Source organism: Neomonachus schauinslandi, chromosome 12 (assembly GCF_002201575.2).
Source record: "Neomonachus schauinslandi chromosome 12, ASM220157v2, whole genome shotgun sequence".
In the NCBI taxonomy this organism is placed as follows: domain Eukaryota; kingdom Metazoa; phylum Chordata; class Mammalia; order Carnivora; family Phocidae; genus Neomonachus; species Neomonachus schauinslandi.
Genome location: NC_058414.1, coordinates 58818737 through 58833826, shown reverse-complemented (window position 1 = coordinate 58833826; position 15090 = coordinate 58818737). Strand labels below are relative to the sequence as shown.

General features: G+C 42.3%; 1 protein-coding gene across 1 annotated transcript in view; it reads right to left on the bottom strand.

The window, feature by feature from the left end:
- CREB5 (cAMP responsive element binding protein 5) overlaps positions 1–15090 on the bottom strand; it is a 319697-nt gene that overhangs the window by 233021 nt on the left and 71586 nt on the right. Inside the window, exon 4 of the mRNA XM_021689812.1 lies at positions 7255–7427. Within this exon, the coding sequence (XP_021545487.1) occupies positions 7255–7427 (173 nt within the window). The remainder of the gene's footprint in view (positions 1–7254; positions 7428–15090) is intronic.

Genomic DNA, 15090 nt, shown 5'->3' with positions numbered 1-15090 from the left:
CACATCCGTGAACACATAACCTAGAGCTCTTACCAAACTCAGGTCCTGGAAGAAAACAAACCAAAAGAGAAAATACATTTGAGACAGAAAAGTAGCACTGCATGAGAAGTTTGCCACTGGGAATGACTTGCAATCAGCTGGTTAACCTTTTCATATATAGATGAAGGAACTGAGTGAGGCCCAGGGAAGTGGAGCACTTGGCCAAGGCTAAAAACCTTTTAAATGGCAGAGCCTGGACTATCCCAAACCTGTGACCTCTGACCTCATGGCCAGTATTTTTCCAAGACTCTCCTCTGATCTAACATAGTTTAGCTCTCAGCAAGCTCTTGCTCTCCAGGCATATCTTTCCAATATGCTGCAAAAAAGAACAATTGTCTAGATTTGCGATGCACACAAACCGAATGATCCTGGGCTATTTGCTCTAGAAGCAGATCCTCATCAGTGCCTGTTTCTAAAAATGGGATAGGGGGAGATACACATAGAGAGACTTAGATGGAAGCTTCTGGAACTTTGTGAGCAGGGCTTCTGTTTGTAAGATCCAGAAATGAAATCCTCCTCCAAGAGGAGGTCACAGGCAAAGTCACCTATCCGCAGCAGGAATCAGAATAAGTCTGGAAGTCAGACTTCATCTAGGTAAGGACTAGGGGTTTTCCTTCAGACCAAGAAGCCAAATGTGGAGCAACCAAATGGTTGAAAAAAGAGCGGTCACTCTCTGTGGTGACTTTGGTTTTCTCATAAATGAGGGTATTTGGCCAGTTGGTTTCTCCCAGGAGAAACCAACTCTGCCTCCATGTGCTCAAGACAATCTCTGATCTCCCTTCTTTGGGGGCCAGGGACCTCCTATATCTTTCTCCTAGAGGACTGAAGCAGCTGCTGGCAACTCAAGGTGTCTCCCTCTGCCCTTGACCACCCTGCAGGTGTGTGTAAGCACAGAAGCTCTTCACACTGGAACCAGACAGACTGAGCATTAGCCAACTCCTGTGCGTAGATGATTCTCTCAAATGGTCAGATAAGCTCATGTGTCTTCCACAGCACTGGGATAGCTATGCATAGGAGTAGAGGGAAAGCATGTGCTTTGGAGTCCAACAGACCTACACTCAAAACTCTGCTCATCTCACTGGCTGAATGATGCTGGACAAGTTACTTCTCTTCTTTGAGCAATAAAACTGGAGTAAATAATACCTGCCTCTCTGGGCTCTTGGACAATGATAGGAAACAAAATGCAATGCTAGATCAGTGCCTGGCACATAGTAGATGTTGGATAAATGTCAGCTTCCTTGTCTTCATTATCAGCCTGATAACCAAGGGCTTTTCTAACAAAGTTTGAGCCATTGAGAAGTGACCTCCAAGTTTCTCTTCCAACTACACTAGCTGTTTATGGACTGAATGCTTGTGTACTCCCCAAATTCATATGTTGAAAACCTAACCCCCCATGTGATGGTATTAGGAGGTGGGGACTTGGGAAGTAATTGGGTTTAGATGAGGTCATGAGGGTAGAGTCCCCATAATGGGATTAGTGTCCTTATAAGAGTAAGAAATACCAGAATTTGCTAACTTTCTCACCTCATCCCCACTCCCACCAAGCACAAAGAAGAGGTCAGGCGAGCACACAGCAAGATGGCAGTTGTCTGCAAGACAGGGAAAGGGTCCTCACCAAGAACCACATCTGCTGACCAAGGTCCTTGACCTTGTACTTTCAAGCCTCCAGAACTGCGAGAAATAAATGTCTGTTGTTTAAGCCACCGGGTGTGTGATATTTTGCTTTATCCCTCTAAGGTGACTGAGGTACCAGCCTTGCTGTGTTCCAGGTGACTAGCTGTAGCACCAAGACACACAAAGCTTGCCTGAGGAATCCGAGGCAAGAGCCAGATTCAGAGACAAGAGCAAGGGTATTTTTCTGCTTCTCAGAATACGCAGCCATGTGCTCTGGTGTTCTGGCTCTGCCCCCTTCATCTGGCCACAATACCATGTGGTATTACAACTTCTGAATGTTGAGAAACCTTATATTTCCTCAAGTATCAGTACTTAATTTTTCGTTCCACACATAAAGCTCTGTGAGTGGAAGGCTGCTGGCCCCCTTGTCAGAGGTAATTTCTCAAGGCTCTGCATGGGATTTAACGGGAGCCATATGGTTAAATCCATCAACCGTCCCAGAAAGCATCCCCCTGAAGGGCCCTCGTAAATGTTCTCAGGGCTGTGAAAGATCCAGCAACTTTCTAACAATAAAGCAATGTTCATAGCCATGATACTCAGCAAAACACAAAGCAGGAAGTAATGGCTTCTCTTCTGAATTCCTCAAGGGGGTCTTCAAGCTATCCTGGCAAAGGGCTGTGAGCCAGTGACAACCTGGGACCTGCTGGTCTGCTGCCTCCAGCAGAAAGAAGGCTGGCCTGGATGTCACTGGCATCAGCCTGTGGTGGGCAGTAACAGTCTTAATCATGCTCAGCTCAAGAAAACTCTTAATAGTGATTTTACACACCTACGCATTGACAGAGCAAGCACATTCCTAAGCTGTCCTACTGAAGTCTTCTTTAAATGTTGCTTTTCTGTGACAGCGTCATTTATGGATCTCCCATTCCCCCACCCCCACCGAGCAACAGTGACACAAAAATCCTCAAATCAATTACCATTCCCATCTCAATACAGCAACACCAACTCCTACAACAAAGCCATATGACTCTGGTAGAAAAGGTAGCGCTGCTTTTGACAACAACACGTCTGAGATGTAACAAGCTTTTATTATTATTACTATTATTATTATTTTCCTTGGTCATGTCCACTGAGCTACACCTGATATTCTGTGTGATACATAGTGTCAGGAATTGCAAAGAGAAAAGAGAGAAAGAAGTGCAGAAAGGGTGAGAGAAGGCACAATTTATGATGAGTATTGGCTTCTCTTTATTTTACATAAAACAAGATTTGCTTCTATGGCATTTTATATAAATTTCTGGCTAAGTATTAGGTGTATACTGCCTGGCTACAACCCCATGCAAATAGGGTTTATGACATCACATGGACATGGACACGGACACGTATGTGCCGGGAATATAAGCGATGTAAAATCAGGGAGGAATTTCATACATACATGGCTTCACAGATACATGCTGGTGACCATATTTTCAAGTTTCCTGATATTTTAATTAGAATATTCCACAATGAGCCAGATATCTTCCGTCCAAATATGAGCCTTGGTAGGAACACTTGTATATTTTGATGTTAGGCATAGAACATTTCTGTATTGTAAACTATTATGATCAAATAATTTTCACCAATCACCTCACAAGCTTGCTTATTTGCCCAAATCCCTACAGAGAATTGAATTTGTAGAACATTTTGATTACAAAAAGAATACAGGAAGAAAACGTGTGGAATACAGTGGCAGTGCCTCCCACAACCTATCAGAATTCTGTACTCATGTCCATCCTTGCCGATCTCCACATTCCATACTATCTTCATTGCTCTCCTGAAGAATTACTGAGCATGAATTACCTGCTCACACTTACTCCATAAAGAGAAATAGGCTTCTTTAGGTAAGCCGGAATCTATTAAGATTATAGCCACCTCCTCAACTGCTCATTGGCTCCTACAAAAACATCTCATGTGAAGAGAGACAGAGAGAGACAAAGAGAGAGTAAGAGACAGAGAAAGGGATGTACGTGACCACTTACATGCTCATCTACCATTTTTCCCAGGTTCTGCTGACTTAATCCTGAATTAATGAGCCTGTTACATGATATCTAATAAAAATGACTGCAATAGAGATACTGCTTGGAATCTGCCACATATTTGGTCCAAGGCTGAATCAATTTCATCTATATTTAACACATGCTTGTTTTCTGTCTCACTTGTCTCCCCCACAGCCCATGGCTCAACCCTTTTTTTTTCCATCTGGAAAACTTATCTCCTAAAATGCTACCATCAATCAGCCAAAGACACTCTTCCCGACAGAGCGTCTGCCAGTCTGACTAAGCACAAGTAGTCTCTAGTTTGGGGATGCCTCCCACACTCTCTAGCACTGTGTGTTTTTCTAGCCTGCCTAACCACACGAGTGCAATTTGGGATATTTATACTTACCTCCAGTTTCTATTGGGATAACAGCATTACTTTGACAGAACTGGGCATAGGGCATGGTGGGGGGTGATATGGGATGGCACGGACGTTGCCTATGTTGCTTATCTACCTACTTTTACATTTATTTCTTTGGATTTTTGCATTTCCACCTATTTTGGTCTACATTGGCTCAGCGCCTGCTCAAAAAACATGAAAATCAAATGCTTACAGAAATGCATACATTTAGTCCCCCAAAATCTTCCCCAGACACCAGTGCTATTCCCATTTCCAAGCCCTTCCTTATCCACACCACTCCCAATACATTCAAGCCTCTAAGCTTAAATTCAGCATGAAAGAAGGGGCAGAAAAGAAAGCAAAAGTAAGGTTGGCAGCAGAAGCCAAGCACTGGGAGAAGAGAAGGAAAAAAGAGGGAGCAGGAGACAGGCGGCCCCCTCCCTCTCCCACAAAGTTCCAGTCGTGAACACACCCACTGGCCACAGCAAAAAGCACTGTGCGTGGGCACAGGTGGGTCCCAGTCTCCCTGCTTGGATGCAGCTTAAGCGCTGAGCCTGAATGAAGACTTTCATTGCTGTTTGCTGTTTTTGTTGGCCAGTAGCCATGGCAAACATTTGCAGGTGGCTTGGCCAGATTTTGACACTTAAATATTTGAGGTTGTGATAAAAATCAGAATATTACTACAATATGGTTCTGTGCAGTCTCAAAAAAAAAAAAAAAACTATCTGCAATTTCAAATGCTCATTTAAAGACACAGTCTCCAGAGGGAACTCATGTTTTAAAATAAGTACTCATTTCCTCTTTGCTGGGAGAAATAAAAGAGTCAACCATCCCCAAATGTTACCACCTAGAGTTTCATTCTGAATCCACTGGTGAGATGGGTTGGGTTGTTCCTTGCTGAGCCCTCATGGCCATCCGGGCAAGGTTTTGGATGGGTCACATGGAGAAAATGGAAATGACAGGATGTGTGGGTTGGAATCAACATGGTAAGCACGACAGGGAAGGATCTGAAGAAAAGAAGCAGCCTCCCTCAAGCTTGGCAATGAGACAGAGTCCCAAAAGTGACAATTATCTCCTAGAACACACCAGGAGAGACACACAACACCCCAGGATTGGGAGTAAATGAGAAGATGGAGTGGGTTGGGAGGTCACATGTACCAGAGAAACACTCCCACTCATCCAGGCACAGTGACACAGCCTAGAAATGTCACCCAACTGTACAGCCCTGGGCCAGCTGGGTAAATTATTGACAGAGTCAACACCCATCTTAGAATTGAGTGCTAACCCTTAAAAGATTGTTTCACAAAAACCAGCATTGTACTAACAATACTAAGGACCTCCAAGAGGGTAGCTGGGGTGGGGAGAGGGGGAGGCAGGAGAACTCCAGGGGGGGAGGAATGTTATAAAACTGCTAGTAAACTCCAACACATTTTATGTTTTTTCCCCTTGAAAGAAAAATAAAATAATTATAGTTAGCTGGCCTAACTGTGGATTGTCTGCCCAAAGCCAAACCACTAGAGTGAAAGAGTCCCTTGAAATTTAGATGCTGTCTTTAAAGAACCCACCCCACTCTCTTAGTGTATTATAGGTTCTTGCTTTGGATGGTGGCAATATCTGCCCCCATAGTCATTTGAAAAGAAAAGAAATATTTAACAGGGATACTATCTAATTTAGTATTGGCTTCTTCTAACAAAGCCAAGCATTCAAATGGCCAGAGTAATATTCTGTTTCTTAAATGGGAAACCAAATGTACCCATGACAGACTCACAAAACAGTCACTGACCACAGCTCTCTTTTGTTAAGATGGGTCTTTGCAAATCACAACCCATCTGGTAAGTTGAGAAATGTGAGAGACAAGGTACCCCCCCCTTCTAGGGCATTCTAAGGAGGAATAAGCCAACATTGTTCCTGGTGCTCACTCTTGATCTGAAATCCTTACAAGCATTAAAAAAAGGGGGGGGGGCGGGGATAGCACGTGCCTGGCTTAATCGGTAAAGCATGCAACTCTTAATCTTGGGGTTGTGAGTTCAAGCCCCACGTTGGGTGTAGAGGTTACTTAAAAATAAAATCTTTAAAAAAAAAAACAAAAACAAAGGGGGAAAGACACAGTGGCAAATTGTCAGGCAGCTTCTAATGGGTTTTTTTTAAATCACCATATCCAATATTCAACTGAATATTCACACTAAATTCTGCTGCACATACTAAACACCGCAAGCTCCCTTTCCTATTTTAAAGAGAGAATTCTGGGAACATACAGCAAGCAGTTCTCAGTTTCCAGCAATATAAATTTATCAGAGCACTTTGGCTTAAGTTACTACCTTTTCTTCCTAAGAACCTGACTGCTCTTAAATCTTTTATTTCGTCTTCACGCTGCTCTTGTAAGGGTGGAAAGAAGACACACCACCATCATCCTGAAGGTAAGGAAGCAGGCCAGAGATTCTGCATTTCTGAGAAGCTAGCGGGTCATGCCCAGGCTTCGGGTCCTCAGACCACACTCCGAGTAGCCAGGGGCTAGAGTTGTCACCTGAGACTCAGAAGTGAAAATTCAGAGTGTCTGGGATTCTGACAGGAGCTTTCTACCAATTTTGCTCAATACCACACTATTGTCTTTTTTACATAAATGAGGGGGAAACGGCTTACTTTTTTTTTGTTTTGTCTACACCAGGAACGAGCCTGGACCAATACAGAGGAAGGGGAGAGCTAATAAAGAGGTATTAACAAGGAAAAGAAGCAAGGAAGAATCATCAGAGGAAGGAAGACTGGAAATACATGAAAGACCCAGGGGATGTGCTTAGCAGATCTTAGGGAAAAAAGGACACACTCTGTTGGGGAGGAAAGTGGGCTGGTGAAACTTCCCTCTACCATCCTTAAGCATTTGTCCTGGAAACTATGCTCTGCTCTCCATAACACCCAAGGCGTTTTCCACAGTCACAAATCTTGTCTGAAGAAATGATGACACAGAATGACTTGCTTTGTCCCCCAAAGTCTAGGATCAAATAGTCTCCACCAAATGGGGGCTCCCCTCCCTTCTCCCATTAAAAGCATCCCTCTAAGTGCCAGGTGATTTCACGCCAACCAGGAACACCAACTTCTGTCTCATCCAGTCTGAGCACCAGAAACAAGGAGAAAGTCCAGAACATTCTCCGAGCTCCAGCCAGGCCCCAGAGACAGCCGAGGAAGTCTCCTTACCCGATCTGGCGGTTGGTAGAAGGTGCCTGGGTGATGACAGAGCTGGACTGGGGTGACGGCATGGCTTGCTGAATCACAACGCTGGTGTCATGGTTGGGCATCCGGGTGCTGCCAAGCTGGTGAGCTCCGGGCCCTGCCATGGCCCCACCAACTGTGTTATGCATCGAGATATTCTGCCCAGAGAAGACAGAGGGGAAGGTCAGAAGAAGTCAATGTTTTATTGTACTCTCAAGCTCTCAGAGGACGAAATTAGGAATCTGGTCATGTCAACTAAATAAAGAGTTATGGCTTCTGGCAAGCCATGGATCCATCCATCTTGTGATAACTTACAACTATGAGCAGATGAAAAATAACTATTTACCCTAACAGTAAAGCACATAAGAAAATACCATGAAGTTCACTAATCACTCTGTCGCCATCCTGATGTGAGGTTTGTATCAGAGACATTTGGTGCATATCTTCTCTGAATTGGTGTGATATATACTGTATTTGAAAATGATTTCCATGGTAAGTGCACAATACTATGATTTAGTGAAGAACTGCTCAACATCCTGCTTTGAATGACACGCACACTGGGTTATTGTTTCTTTTTCAGTCCTATGAGAGTGGCCAACGACCTACTTTTTTTTCCCCAGGAAACTACTACTTTTCCAAATCATAATCTGGGTACTCATGACCCAAGTTCAACTACCTGGAGAGTGAGGATGGATGACTGGAACAGACGACCAGGTGTCTGGAATCCAATGCCAAGAGCAAAAGTTGCAACTTTCTGCTGCATGTCCATAAAATCAATCTCTAACAATTTTTATGGAATAACAGAATACAGAACAATGACTGCTTGTTCATTTACTTGTTCACTGTCTTACTCTAGAACGTAGAATGTTTGTGTTCGTAACTCTCTCTCATGGTGCTTGGAACACAGTAGGCACTCAGTAAACATACATTGCATGAATAAACTAGTGAAGGTCTAAATGAGACATCCCGGTCACTTAAGGGAACTAATATCATGTGCTTATTTCTGATAACTTGAATGAAGGTTTCTTTGTTTAAAATGCAAAAGTAAGGTAAAACATGCAAGGTAAAGCTGTCTTAAAAGACAGCTCTTTCTAGAAAAAAAAGTTACTGGGACAAAAGAAGAGGATTCACACAGGGGCAGAGGAAGTCTCATCAACATGGCAGAGCTAAAAGGTGAGAAATTCAGAGCCTAGAAAAGAAAGGGAAAGTACAGGGTAAAGCCAAGTAAGTAAGTGGGCCTCTGTAAATAGCTAAGCACAGCTCCTCAGCCTAGAAGGGTAGTGAAATTCGAGAGGTCAGTTGGACAATGGGGTTGAGGATGGCAGGAAAGAAATGGAGTGTCACTAGCAATTTACTAGAGGGAAAATATATATCTGTCTGCGCTTTGGGGTTAGCAAAGAAAAAAATAAATGTTACCCAGGAGAACCAGAAGTGGTTCTTTGAAGTTCCTCTGCAAAGAACAGGATTTCCTGCACTATGTGTTAAATGATGGTGATAACATATATGGTATTTGGGGTGGTTGTGTCCATCACATCGCACCTTTCCCAGATTTCTGATTTCTAAATCCTGACCACACAGTTTGTCAGGAGTCCAGATGGAAACTGGGCACCTGGTTTAGACTGCGAGCCGACTGTGTTATCATGGGATCCCAGAGGCATGAACAGGCTTTTATACACACACGCAGTCCAAAGGCTCCTCTTATACACTGGAAGGTTTTTCTGACGTGGGAAAATATTGTGGTTGGTTAAAGCGAGATGAAAGGAAATGGTGATTTGTGTTGGAGTGGCAGTGTAGGGATATGCTTAAGTTCTTTTTATAGGGCCTGGAGACATAGAGAATTGAACTAAAATAATAATGAAAATAAAGATAATTGTGTTACTTCTTTTGAAAGTGAGCCTTAACAAACATATTTCCCTGGGCCTTAATGAGGCCTTGATGAAGTCAACAATTACAAATATTTTTTTTTTCCTCCATTGTTTGGATCCTCGGAGATACTCAACCATTTTTCATCTTGCTCACAGTCACCTACTTTGCCAATAATAGATCTGAGGCACAGAAGGATTTCAGACTTTCTTTTTAGAATTATTTCTGTTGTGCTGTGCTATCAAGGATTATGAGTAGAGCTACATAATCTAAAATTTAAAATAATAATCTTTAAATTGCCAAAGAAGGATATAAAATGTATGAACCCTCCTTGAGTTACCCTTGATACCTCTTTTCCATCACCCCCATATGCAGTCCTCTAGTATTGCAAATTCAACCTACACATCCTTCATCTCTTTCTATCTTTCCATTTCACCTTCTGCCAACCTACACCCAACCAGCATCATCTCCTTTCCTGGACTAGACAGTGGTATCCTAACTGACCTGTCACTCACTATGGCTTCCCTTTCTCCTTTTGCCTATATATATCCACAGTGATCTTTCTGAAAGACAAAACTAATCATATCATACAATTCTCCTTACCCAACCACACCCTCCTACCCCCACCCGACAAGCTTCTTAGATGGCTTTCATGGTTCAGAAGACACTGAGAGGACTCTTTGTGTGACCTACAAGGCCTATAGGGGACCCTTCCTACCTCCCAGCTCATCTCACGCTATTCTCACTCTTGCTCTCTGCTCTTCACTCCACCTTTCTAGCATGTTCTTGCCCTCATACTGCCTGTGCTCCATTTCAGCACAGGGGCTTGGGATATGCTGTTTTCTGCTACCTGGGCCCTCCCCTGACTCAACCTTCAAATCTCAGATTAAGCATCATGTGAGGAAGACTTCCCTGACCTCTGTAGTGATGGGGACCCTCTCCTTCGCAGCACTTTTTACAAGTTCACAATAGTTTTGGTTTGATTAACATGTTTCTTCCTAGAGAATGTAAGCACAATATGAGAAGACACTAAATCTGACTTTACTCCCCATTGCCTCTGTTGCCTAGATCAGTGCCTGGAATATAATAAGTGCTCAATAAATACTGAGTGAGTGAGTAAACTATAAAATGGACATTCCTAAAATATTCAGTATGAGGGGGTCTTTTATTCCCTGGTCAATTTTTGAGAGTGCTAACTTTTTGTTTATTTACCTTGAGATCTCAAAGTATGCTCACAGTAATAGAGTTTTAGATATTAAAGTACTTGTTTGATTATGGGCTAGAGAAATAGAAAGGACCAGAGTTAAGAAGAAATCCACAAACATGGGATGTAGACTGGAAGTAAAGCCTTTGAGAAAATATTAAATGAGCCCTTGGAGGAAGATGCCAAGAAGTGAGCTCTGAATCTTTGAGCACTTTGGCTCAAAGGTTGGCAACAACAATTCCTTATCTCCAACCATGAAAACTAGGAAAAACCGATCTGTGCTATAGCACAAAGAAGTTGGTTTGATTTCTTCAGAGGGAAGTGTGTTAAATCAAAGAAAGAATGGCCTCTTTAATGAGAATCATTAAAAAGAATTTGAAAAACTATACAGGACTATACCTCACATCCTCTCCCACCAACATTTAAGACATCTCTTTGACTCTGTGATCCCCACCTGAGATGGAAAAGGCTCCTAAAAGTTGTATTCTAATTCTTCAATAATCTCTTTTTTCTACCACACATGAAATCCACAAATTCTCCACACTCCCTCCCCCAGACCCAGAGAGTAATTTCAAAACGTTTTGGAAAAATAAACAATTAGGCAAGCATTATCATTTCACATTAAGAGGAGATGATTTTTTTTTCCCTTTAAGCATTACATAGTAACTCAAACATGAAATTATTTTCTGAGTTCACATTTTCCCAATTATGGGTTCAAAACCTGTCTTCATTGATAAAAGAATGGCACTTTACCTCTGGATAAATTAAATATCCAGTTTCAAAAACACAACGAGTGACCACATCTTGTGGAGTTATTTTTGCTAGTATAGGTGCAGAGATTTGGAGCTGATGAAACAGTGTCACCAAACCAGCGGATGGGGGTCAATATACAGGGAAGGATCGGAGGTGTTCCTCGAGGCTCAGACTCTGGCCTTCTCTTGTTCAACATTTTTATCAACAGCTTGGATGAAGATGTAAAAATCATGCTTATCAAATCTGCAGTCGACACAATGTTGGGAGGCATAGCTTATGTTCTGGGTAGTAGAGTCAGGTTTTACTTGAGCCAAATTTATGATCTGGCCTCCAAAAATGCTAACATAAATCTAGGTTGCTGTAGGAGAAGTGCAATGTCCAGATCAAGGGAAGTAATTATTCCACTGTAGAGCACGTTGAACTGACCAGATTTGGCCACCACATTTTAAGGGGGAAATTGACAAACAGGAGGGAATGAAAGCAATGAAGGCATCCAAAATGCTTTACAGGAAGAACCGTAAAAGAATCAGGGAATATTTAGTCTGAAGAAGAAAAGACTTAGAGGGTCATGCTAACTGCTTTTAAATATTTGTGGGATTAGATGTAGTCTATGCTACTCCAGAGGGCATAATTTCAAAAAAATGGGATCATGATGATAAAAGCCAATGATGACTATAATTTGAGTTCTTATTTTGAAGCAACCACTATGGTAGATGCTTTATAAACTGCACCTCTAATCCTCGCAATGACACTACATGGTCAGCATTATTATCCTCATTTTAAGATGATAAAGAGAGTAAAATTCCTCACCATCACTAAAAATATGTCATTCACCTCTGGCCACCCTCACTCTTTCTGGACTGATCTTTTGAAAATACAAGTTTGACCTTTTGTCCAAAGACAAAGCAAGTAAAGCACTGAGCTTTCTGGCATCAGAGTTAAGCCAGTAGAGAACAGTGGCCATCTTTCAAGGATGTCACCAAGAGGTTTTCTGCATCAGGAGGGAGATGGAGCTACCTGACCTCCAAGGTCTCTTCTATTGCTAAGATTCTCTCACTTATGATCCATGGTTCATACTTTGGCTCAGTGCTTTAGATGATTAGCAATAGGTGATAATGATGGAAATATACTGGCTTAGGTCTGTTCTAGTCCTGGCTCTCTACCCCTCCTTGCAGCCATGTAACCTGGATAAATCACTCGACCTTCCTCAGCTCTGTAGCCTCATCGCTAAAAGCAGGGGGCTGGACTACCTGGTTTTCATGATTGTTTCCGGCTCTGATACTCCACAAGTCTCTCTCGATGTTACATTTTACGAGACCTTAAATATCCAAACAGACTTTTTTAGACTCTGATTCATGGGCCTACAAACATTGATTTTTCTCCATAACCATAAGCTTTTGCAGAAATGAGCCTTCTGAAAATTATAGCTTTATGCCAGACCCAAGGGATCATGATTCAAGAAATAGATCCAACACAAAGTAAAATTTCTCAGACTTCAAAGATGAAAATTCCACAAACTATTTTCACCTAAATTGTTCACTCTTTGGTTCCAATTTCTCTGCATGTTCCTTTGACTTCCTCCCTTCATATCCTGCAATATACCTTGCTCCCCATTCACTGTTGTTCTGAGACATAAAGGGTGTAAATGGGATGAGAACCGGGGGCATAATGAACCTTGATTGCATACTCAGTGAGCTTGGGGTAGAGTGGTAATTGTCTTTCTGCATGCATGGGCTTGGAATACAATATGCAAAAAAACAACCCAATGTATATGAATATACGTTCTTACAAATACCTATAATTTCAGGGTGTGGTAATAAGGGATGAAGGGCAGTGGACCACAAATGAAAGTAAAAGTTGGAGCGTACAAGGAAAAGGTTGTTGATTCCCATAAGGTCCCAAAATGTTATCTTCAAATCTATATTCTGTCCAACTGCCAAGGTGTGGACACTTTATGGGTTTCTCTATAAAGAGCCAGGGTCATCCCGACACGCGTTTACAAGTCGAGTTGTGCAATCTTGGAATTGTCTGCATCTTAATGATGCCCGGGCAGTTACGAAGACTTTCAGAACTTCCCAGATGTAAACATCCATGAATTGCATCCAAAAGATGTCTGAGACATTCACAGGATAACAAAAGTTCTAACCTTCCAGAAGAGACTAAGTTTTCTGGAGGTCTAGGAAGGATTCTAGAAGGATTCTGACTCCTCCTCTCTGGTGCTCTCAGGAGCTGGAATACCAGTGTGAATATTTTGAATCCTATTAAGAGGATAAGCTGCTCCATGACAGAGGAGACAGAGAAGTATTAGAGGGGACATGGTGGGGTTGGGAAGGAGACCAGGGGCCATGCCAGTTGCCTCTCTCTCCATAATATTCTCCTTAGTGTAGCCGCACAGTGAAAGAGGAACAACATAAGACAAGAAACCATCTCAGGCAACCTTTGCAAGTGGGGAAGGAGCACTGTGAAAACCCCAGCTGTGACATGCACATTTAAATTCTGCTTTTTTAGAGTTTGCTACTTATCCCAGAAGAATTCTAAGGGGAACCATGGTACAGAATGAAAACATGAACACCAGAATAGGGTTCAAGTTCAGATTAGCTCCATATCATCTGGAGCATGTTAAGTTCTTTGAGCCATACCTTCCTCATCTTTAAAACAGAGATAATCCTCTAATGGACAGAGTTGTAATGAGTATTGTATGAGATGACAGATGCCCCAGCACAGTGCCAACTACATACATGTACTTTTTCTCCTTTTACTATCGTGTATAGTTCCAAATGTGAAGCTCAGAGAGTCGTGTTCATTTTGGGTGGCTACTCCCCATGATTGATTTTAATAGAAATATTACTAATAATGGCTGGCACTTATACAGCATTGCCATATGTCAGAAAACTCATTTAATCCTTATCAGTCTAGGAGGTAGATACGATTATTAATCCTCATTTTATAGATGAGGAAACTGGAGCACAGAGAGGTTAAGTAACTTGCTCAAAGTCATACCACTAAGAAGTGGAGGAGCTCAGATCGAGGCCATCTGGCTTCTGAGTCCAGGCTCTTACCTACTAAGCCATACCTGCCTCTACAGTCTTGCTGTAAAAATATTTTCTAGCGGAAAATGACATGGCAAAAAATAAAATGTAGCTAATATCCTTTCTAGGGCCATTAAAAGAAGTTATTAATTCTGGTATGTGATCCTGAGAATTACAGTCATACCACTAACTTGGGTCTATGTCATCACCACCATCTTCATACCTACAAAAGCCTGGGAATACACCATTAATTCATTACAAAGTTATCGATTAGCGATCCTTGTCTTAATGTCATGTTGTCTGCCTAGGTCTTTTTAGACTGGTTTACACTGAACAGGGCAGATTAAGATTAGGAAAGAAAGCTGTAGTTCAAAAACTTCTGAACGATACTTTTATCAAACTATCAAAACAACCAACTCTCACTCACTCATTCTTTGATGTTAGTTCACCTTCTTCAACAGTTCCCAGAGTTAAGAAAAAGGCTGAGAAAGAGATAATTTCTCTGATGTTTGGATCAAGTTCAACTTCCGAGGCAACCTCCCTTACAGTGAGTAGAAAGGCAGCTTGCACACTGATGTGACCCTCAGTGGCCTTTTGCAACTCACCCGTTTCCAGGCAGTAGGCAGCCCCACCTCCCGGTGGGGTTCTAGACTCAAGTCTGCAGGATACAGAGCAGCAAGATCCGTCTGACCGGCCTGTGCTCTCCTCCAACTCCAGACCTCTGTCATCCTTTCTAATACTGGGTTTAGACAACAGAGCCCTGAACCATCCCTGTAAGAATTTTATAGCTATTCATTTAATATTGTAGTAAAATGCTCAAGACAATAAATGTCTTCTCAGGTGCCACCCTTGACTGTGAGAAACAGTTTTTGGGTGTCTCTCAAAGATCCTGCTCCTTCCTGTTCAGATTCTCGGTGCCGTGGACTGTTGGTGTCTCTCCTCTCACCTACCACTTTATTGTCTTGGTTAATT